Here is a 9,130-nt window from a genome sequence, read left to right as displayed (position 1 = left end):
ATTAAAGACCACCATTGGTATCTTGACTGACACATGGGAAACTAGTGTACAAACCCATCTAAACGGTGCAATGGACCCCCCAATAGGGAGTGAAATTTACAAATCCTAACCCTACGTGTTCCTCTGGATTTTTAGCAGCGCCCTAAGACTTCCCTGAAGACGAAGGAAGGCATAATAATCGAGCAGAATATGTACTGTCGATATACAGAAGGGCTGGGGAGGCCACTGGCATTGCCTTGAGGCCAAACCATCCGGTAAAAGGTATAAAAGCGAAGCTCCCAAGTGGACCGTTACCGAAACCGAGGCTTAAACAAACAGTTAGTGTATCATACTTTATAAACGATTGCAGCTATTTCTAAGACTCCATGCCATGACTTGTCCACACGAAGCAAAATTTGATGCCATTTCAGATGGCATTTCGATCGATAAATTCAAAAAAACTGACCTATTGATCTAGTTTAAATACATGCATGATATTTGTTTGTTACTTCATGTATGGTGAATGAAACAAGGCATGGGGTCTAAAAAGTCGAAACCGGTTGAAAGTGGACAAGATTTGCTGACATCTAGAGGCAATACCGCGCACAGGTCAAACCAGAGTAACAAACGTCACGCCTCTTCAACGGAGTCGTGTGTACAAACGGGTCCAGTAAAAATGTACACAAGTATGAATTTGATCGAACAAGGTGCACAAACTGAACCAGTTTTAATTCGACCGCTTTTACCACAAAAAGTTTATAACTCCTTGAATATAGGCAATGGTGACGTAGACGATATCTCCATATTTTCAGACGTCACTTCACTATCAGCTGATGTCTCCTTCTCGAGTGAGGTACAATTGTCAAATCAGGTTAAGGGAAACGTCGACCCCTGTACAATGTCCCCAGACTCTGGCTGTTTCACATCAAACACTTATTCCGAGGATACACAAAGGACAAAGGACACGGTATTTGAAGGAGCAGAAGCACCTGTTCCTACCAAGCGACATCGCCGTGTGCCCGAGTCTCAGGAGGCCCTACCGAACCTGGACGCCGCCAATTTCGAGTGCAGCATGTGGGTACCAGCAGAGGAGGTGGCGAGAATCTTCGCGACGTCGAAGGACCGCCGAATAGAGGCGATTGCACGCGCCTGCAACTGCCAGTTCCTACTCACCGACACTCTGCGGGTGAACAAGAATCTGGGCTCCCAAAAACTCGTCTACATTTTCTCTAACGCACTAGCTGATCTGGAGAAGTGTAGGAGCATTCTTGATGAAAAATTCCCCACCTTCTATGTCAAATCCTCTGAAGTGGTCCATCGACAGGCGCCCGCGTAGCGCCGACACTTCCGCGGGAGAGGCGAGACTGTATATAACTTTGGTCAAACTCATGCATCCATACTACATTTTGCTATTAAAATGACAATTAAATGAAATGATCCATTCACATTTAAGGTGCTTCCAAATCAGGTAAGCTAATTTTGGCTTTGTAGTTAAAGTAGACGCAACTAGATTGATTCGATTAGAGGTCTTGGAACACCATCTTAGCTCAGTTGCTATTTTTTCCGCTGTTCTACCGAGGTCAGTCCTACGAACTGCAAGATCGCCTAAGTTAGGTGAGGTATCAGTGAAGCTAGGGTTGCAAATAGCACTCTTTTTGGTATCACAGCACAGGCAGTTTATTATGCAAATGGACAATCGGATGTATGCAAATGGTGGTTTTCTCTAGAGTGCTTGTGCGGCCTCATTACCGACATCAGAGAAGGGACATGGGGATGGACAAACTCGTAGCCCATCAAATGTGAAGGTACACCGATGTAATTCATTAGAAGGCAACACAATTTCCTTCGGATCCAAATTTTATGTTATTACCTGACCTTTTACGACATTTTAGAAGTGGATTCAGTATGGAGGGGGTTGAGGACATCTTGGATTATCTTTACCCCAACTTCGTTCATCAGACATTTGTTTTCCTCTCTAAAATGTGGAACTTGGAAAAAATTCCGCTCCTGCAGCTCCAATTAGCCAAAATTTCAGGCGTAATTTTGGCCTAGTTTTCACTAGTCTGTCGATGCACCTGAGAAAATAAGCGCAGATGCACGACTCAAAATCATGATTCCAACTTTAACGCTAAGGGGTTAAGAGTAAAATTAACTACGATATTATTACTTTATTCATTTCATTCATTATTTTTTTCTAATATGGATCCATCAATCCGTTGAAGTACCACGACACCAATGTAACTAAACCCAAAAGGGTTTAGCGCCCTAGGCTGCCAAATAAAACTTGCAACAAATTGTTATCATACTGTATGCGGAGGTTAAAACCCCTGCAGCCGTTTGGGCGCGCGACTTTGAGCTTTTAGATGGCCCGACAGAGCATCCAGCTTACGGAGTTATCTCAGCATGAACGACGCAGCTGTAAAACAAAAAAGCAAGTTCCCGATCCACTTGTGGCAGCAGGCAGCAGCTACTAAACTGCCATAGTCAAGCTGCCTTTATTTGTTTGGGTCTTACTTTTGTTAGAAACCCTGTCAAAATTTGCGTTTCTGGTCTATGATGTTTGAGGCATTTTAAATGGTTGCGTCAAAAGTGACACCCTCCACAAACCTCTTTTATTTTATCAAGTAACAATGCTCCTTTCTTTGCACCTAGAATACTCTTTTATTCATAAATTGCCTTAAAATCCCACGAAATACCATCGATATGAACCACACTTCGTTACCTTGTTGGAATAGAGAACCGAAAAACAGAGTGATTGTCGAATAGTTCAGATTTCTTGTCCGCAGAGAACTTATTCATCATCAACAGAGGTCTCTCTTTCATCCCCTTTTCTTGCTGCGTGAGGCACATCCATCAAACCGATTCCATCACTATCATCAATACAGTACTCGATTTACTTCCAGACATTAGAGGACATATAAGCTCCTAAATGGGAAGAAACACTGAAAGACTGCTAGGAGAGGGGGTGCAAATCGAGCGCCATACCATCGGCGTGAAGGTCGGATTTCAGGAGCCCTGAAGAAGGCCATCACCAAAACTGTCACACATTTTGAATGCAAATCCAGTAGATGAAGAATTTTTTCTAGATGATCTGTTCATTGTGATGGGAGAGGAGAAGCGTGTGATGAATACTTGCACAGGTGACAGAACGTCAGTACTAAAGCACCTTTAGACTAGCTAAGGGGCTGATTAAATTGACATGCACGGCCACTCGCTAGTCCAGTCTGTTTTTACTGAAGTTAATGTATGGGGCGTTCAAATATTTCACAGCCCACCCCTTCTGGTAAGACCTAAAGTTCTTATTTCTAATTTGAAATGAGTTTTTATATCTTGTTAAAAAATGCAATCAGATATAAGCTAGTCGAACACATTATTCCGTTCACTGCGGTGAATACAAGCTATCACATTTTGGGAAAAATTACATCCTTTTGTCCATTCTATGATAGTGGAGTATCTTGCTGGTACTTGTTCACAGGATATGCTACTGATAACTTCTTTTCAGTAGCTAGAACATCCTGCAAATCAGCCTGAATCCTTAGGATAGGGTTCACTTTCTGCTGCCACCAAGGTAGTGCTCCTAGACTTTCGTGAAGTCAAAAAATGGGTACTGCTAACGTACGGAAGAGCTGGAGTTTTAATAGCATGGGAAAAATACAAAACTCGAAGTGGCCCCTATCCCTCCGATTTCGCGAGACCCACTGATCCCCCTTCCCTTCGGGATCAAACGGAAAAGTTCTCAGGTATGATTGTCTTCTTCTTAAAAAGCGCTAGGGATTGGTGATGGTGGTGGCAGTGGTGCTGTTCACTGGGAGGGAGTAGAGGCGCAGGCAGATCGACTTGAAGGGAGCAAAGAAACGCACCCAACTTCGTTGAAACGATGAAGACCTTAAAAGAAGAGGAAGCTCCATGGCAAATTCTGAATCTCCAACACTAATGATCAATATTCATTACAAGTGAATGAAGATTTCAACAAATAACCGACCGTATTCACATTTTTCCTCGGAAGAGGATGCAAGAAAAACTGCTTACATGGGATCTGCGAGCCAAATAACGCATACCTAAAGCTACCGAACTTCCAGTCAATTTAAAGTATGGCACAGGCGCATTCCTTCTACCGACTAACATGGATTTAACTCGTTTTAGTTTGATGGATTGCATCCACAGATTCGCAAGTACGTATTAGAAGCTACGCTTAAACGGGATTGAAAAATGGAGAGAGGTAGTTTTGACCAAGTAACCAAATACCGTACTTTGCCGGAGGCAGAATTCGCAGAGTCTCATCAAAGGAGGTGAGGAAACTAGAAAACTCCTGGAAGGTCCACTGGGCACCCACCACAACCTCGATGACCTGAAAGTGTGGAATGGGAATAAAAGAAATGGGGAGAGAGGGATAGAGCGTGTGCACCATAAATTTGGGACAAAAAAGGCGGGAGGGGGAGATGATCATCACGAACCTTCTCCATGATGTCCAGAAAGAGGTCTCGCACCTCTTTTGCGTGCGACAATCCCGTCGCGATAGTTGTGATAGCCTTGGAGAGAGTCTGTAACGCAATGTGGGATAATTATGTCTGAAAATAGGATGGAAATAGTATCAATGCGATACTCGAGGACGCACCTTGAAGTTGAGCTCTATCCCATTCAGGCAGGACTCCGAGACCGAGGAGGATATTTGACGAATGACGAGGCTAAAGAAACGACGGGGTTTTTTGACCGAGAATCAAATAAAAAAATGCTTTAAGGTTTTACAGCCCCCGACCTGTTCTCTAGGATCCTTGTCACCAAGTCGACATAACCAACTGCCTTGGCACAGCTAAGGTATGATGTTGACTGTTTAGAGGTACACACACACCATTTGAGCTCCGCTAGCCGAAGTCAGGCATAGCTGGTAATTGCCATTTACCTCTTGTGTCGCTCAAAATAGGTCTGCTTCTCCGTCAGCAACTTGAGGACCTTCAACTCGGTGCAGAACCCGAAATCAAGTTCCAAGTCCACTGGGGAGTCTAATTTGCTCTCCAGATTGTCCGCGACCGTCCAGTAGGTCATCAGTTGCTCTGCGCAATACGTGAAGTCGGCAAAGGTGGCGCCCGAGAAGCAGCGCTTCGAAGTCTCGAAACTATAGCATGGAAAAAAGTGGTCACTTTGAAGTATCCAGATATTTGGGTACTTGTTCTCAAGTAGAAATTGTCAAATTTACCTTTGACTACGCAGATCTCTTCGGTTTCTTGATGTGCTCTGATTGTGCTACCTAAGCAACCAGTCGGGAAACCCTTACGTACGTTGGTGACTTCAGAAATAACTTAAGTCATGCATTTGGGACCACGGCAGGGAGAACGTCCCAGGAGGAAGTTTAGGGAGAATGAATGCCATGTTTGAAGAACAGAGGAGAACGTCTGCTGTGGATCAAAAAGGCTATCGAAATTGGACCAATTTTTGATAATAATCCTAACCTGGAGTCCTGCATGATGCCCGATCAGCAGATAAGAAAATGGAAGAACTGCCTACGTAAAAAATACTGAACTATGAGGTTCATTTGAAAATGGACCACCTTTGAGTTGCTAAATAATGCCTCACACAGGCGACCGGGCGATATTAAAACAGCACCAACGCTGAAAAGAGAGGGAATGGGGAGCGAATTTTCCCAAATGGTTCTGCTTTAGGACAAATAATCCCATACTAAGGGCACCTGCCGCAGAACAATAAGTGAATTGGAGTGTGGCAGATTGACCCATCAAAGACCACAAGATGCACGGTAACCGTTGCATTTTGCGGAAGGTGCATTCCCTGTAAGACACTTTTTTCACCAATAACACCATTTTCTCCACTTTCAGAGTTGTCTACCAAACACGCACTTCGATGGGTGAAGTTATCAACGCGATGTGATTCATTGTGTGAGCGTTTTGTGGATAAAATACCTCAACAACATCACAGCGATTCGCCAAGAAAATCATGGACCATGGAGCCTTACTTATTGTTAACTTCTTAGTTGCGATTCGAAAAAGACTGCTCGTTTGTGTGAAGACTGGTCGGGGTTTCTTTCCAGTTTGTTCTCAATAACAATTCGATGGGAGCATACTTTGAGACTGGACCAGCATTGTGCTCCGTGTGCAAATCCAGGCTTGAATCATCGTGAAAATACAACAAAAATTGCCGGAAGAATGTCAAAAAGAAGTGTTAAAAACTACTCATTTTCCAGAAAGTGCGTAAAATATGACATTCGTCATTTGAATCAAACAGTTAGCTAACTTATCGAGGTGTGGCATAAATGTCAGAAAGGGATTTAGGAACAAACTTCACTCCACTAGAAGCATTTCCAAGCGGGATCTGAATCAGAGTTGCGGAAACAAAACTGTATGTTGTTCGTCTCTGGTTTCCGAGACTTGGAGAAAAGCAGAAAATTTCCTTTAGAAGAGCAGTATGAAAGCCTGGTTGAGATAGAAATATCAACTCTGATGAAATGTAGGAAAGCACGGCGGTCGCCAGTACTAGCTGCTGAATTAGCACGATTTCAAGTCCCTAAATAATTGGCAGAAAAGTTGTTGGATCCGAATCAACCAGTAATCAAGGAGATGGCGGAATGATAATGAAGTGGGGACGATCATGTGGAGTACTAGATTAGACTTGCTTACCCAAAAATGAGTTAGGTAAGAACACTTCCACATAGTTTGCATGAAGCCAGTTTAAACCTGCACCTTTCATGACCATCACAAGCAAAGGCCTATTTGACAGTAATGACCAAGTGACAGATAACCACCGACAAAGTTTTATTGAACCTCGGGAAGATCGGCTCAATAAATACTGATTTGATTGACTTTTGCCGGATAATGCAGGCACAACTTCGCCTTGTGGTCGTCAATTACAACAAAGAATTTGGTAAAATTGGCTTTCCATAGAAGGAACCGGCCAAATGAAAATAGTATTTTTGCATAGACACAGAGATTTGCATGAAATTGTGTTTAAAGGGGAAAGTAGAGCATGAAGGTGGCATGTGTAATGTGGGTGAATGCATGGCACATGGCCACAGCTGCTCTTCCTATAATAATTATTTACGGCCCTATGAGGGAGGAAGGCAGTCAAACATACCGATAGCCTAAGGAGAAAATACAAACAGCTTATTCGCTGCAATTACATAAATACAAACAAAGACGTGCTTGAATTGAGGAACCATTTCACGTAGAGTAGCACGAATCCTCAATGAATTAAACAAAGTGAGGAATTCACCCCTCTTGATTTTCAAGCAGTTAACCGGGAATGCATTGATAAATAAAATCAAGAAGTAGATCGCAAATGACTTGGACAAAATGCTAGGGAACCATGTCTATTAAAACCAAACAAGACAGAGCTAATGAAAAATACTGTTCAAAGGACTCTTGTAACAAAAAATCTAGAGTAGCGAATTGTTTACTCTTTGTATGCTTTGACCAAGAACTTTTTTCACAATAATTTCGTTGATTAAAATAGCACATACACAAGCTAAGCTGCACGGACTGTACCAACTACTGAACTGGATGTGAAGTCGTTACCGCTATAAATGGTTAAAAATTATGGCAGCACAAACAGAGTGGATGCACACTTAAGGAAAAAACGCGCAAATTTGAGCGGATGATGCGTGTCTAAAGTCGATTAGCAGGACAAGTAAATGAAAAGTCATGGGAAAATAGGCTGAAGATCACGCAACTATGCAGACTGCAGTTTTTACGAAATGCGGCGATAAGGCAATAAAACCCACCGATTGACCGAGAGAAAGATCATCGCGGCATAGATTTCAGCAAGCGGGGGAGGTAGAGCAAAAGAGCGGCGAATGATGTCGCACAGGCGACCGGGCGTATCCTCCACCAGTCGCGCGACACGCCGGAGGTTCTCGTATTGGCGTCGACAACTGCGCAGACGAAGACCGCATCGCTCCGCAATGTCGACAAGATCACGACGGAAGCGTGCAGAGAGTTTGCTGCCAAGGAGTTCACGGCACAGCGTATCTTCCAAAGAGTAGTAGCTGGGGAGAGAGTTGAGTGATTACTCTACTATTACGGAGGCCGACTTGCAAGGTGCATGGACTGTGTCAACTCACCGTTCAATAAGTTTTTTACGTAGCCTCCAGTCACCAAAACAAAAGAAGGAATCGGTAAGGAATACGTCAGGCCGAGCCAGTAAGGATTCGAGGAGGGTGAATTGAGCATACTGATCAGCGACGAAGGTCATCAAGAGGTCGAAGGAGAGACAGAACGCATCAACACCTGGCTGAAACTGCAAGTTTCGAGCGGTTTCCTCGACTTCGATACATAAACACCCGAGTAATTAGTCAATAATGTTCGCATTGTACATTGATCAATTTTAACAAGAGACAACAGTGAGAATAATACTAGAGGGTGCAAAATAGAGTCCCATGTAACTGAATGTACGTAGGAGCAAGAGAAAACTAAAGATAACCACAAAATGCAATGAAAAATACATAAAAAAGTTGCAGGGAGATAACGGAAGCATTACAAATTATTGATGTTCGAGTTAAACATAAAATGAAATACCTGCAAGGAGGACAAGTCAGAGCAATAAAAGCGTTTAGTGCAAATCATCAGATTAAAAATACCGATGTTACCCGATGAACCATCAATCCAGAACTCAAAAACGTCTTCATTGAAGATAAAAGGAGTGCTACAAACGACATCAAACAATTCCAAGCCCATGTTACACACACCACAACAATTAACCCGCTGGTAAGTAAGGCTGAAATAAAGCCATTAAAATAAATACTAAAAAGATCAAATTAAACCTAGTAAAAGTAACAAAAAGCAATGTCAAGTTTATTAGTGATGAAAAAATGGTTTTGCTGACATGTCAACAGGAGAAGTTATCAGTAACTATCAATAAAACTAAATGATAAAAATAAATGAAAAGTCGACACAAAAAGGCGACTTGCATGCAAATCTACAGAGCCCGGTGATGAACAAAAAAGCAGTCGCTATTGTGTACAAATGGGAAGTAGACGTGAGAAAATTTTAAGATCATCCAAGTAAGAAGAATACGTAAAAAGGTAAAAAGGTATATTGAAGCATTAAAAGGAACTTGTGCAATACGTGTCCATATCTAGAGAAACAAGCAAACAGTTGAAATCAAAAAAATAGGGGATATAATCCTAAAACCGCTAAGTTTTTTATTT

At 42.6% G+C, this 9,130-nt stretch overlaps 2 protein-coding genes across 2 annotated transcripts; one reads left to right on the top strand and one right to left on the bottom strand. All coding sequences in view use genetic code 11, as the record gives it.

Moving 5' to 3' along the window:
* Positions 1-514: 514 nt before the first annotated feature.
* Positions 515-1,315, top strand: EGR_04122 (hypothetical protein; the record flags this gene model as incomplete). The annotated part of the gene is made up of 1 exon (XM_024493371.1): positions 515-1,315. The coding sequence occupies one exon, from the start codon at positions 515-517 to the stop codon at positions 1,313-1,315; it is 801 nt and encodes a 266-aa protein (XP_024352285.1).
* A 2,431-nt stretch (positions 1,316-3,746) lies between these two features.
* Positions 3,747-9,055, bottom strand: EGR_04121 (hypothetical protein; the record flags this gene model as incomplete). Its single annotated transcript, XM_024493370.1, has 8 exons — positions 3,747-3,864; positions 4,230-4,327; positions 4,434-4,520; positions 4,595-4,664; positions 4,880-5,092; positions 7,706-7,969; positions 8,045-8,246; positions 9,037-9,055. The coding sequence occupies 8 exons, from the start codon at positions 9,053-9,055 to the stop codon at positions 3,747-3,749; spliced, it is 1,071 nt and encodes a 356-aa protein (XP_024352284.1).
* Positions 9,056-9,130: the final 75 nt, after the last annotated feature.

Source organism: Echinococcus granulosus (genome assembly GCF_000524195.1).
Source record: "Echinococcus granulosus chromosome Unknown EG_S00024, whole genome shotgun sequence".
Classification (NCBI taxonomy): domain Eukaryota; kingdom Metazoa; phylum Platyhelminthes; class Cestoda; order Cyclophyllidea; family Taeniidae; genus Echinococcus; species Echinococcus granulosus.
This window is presented reverse-complemented; position numbering and strand designations above follow the sequence as displayed.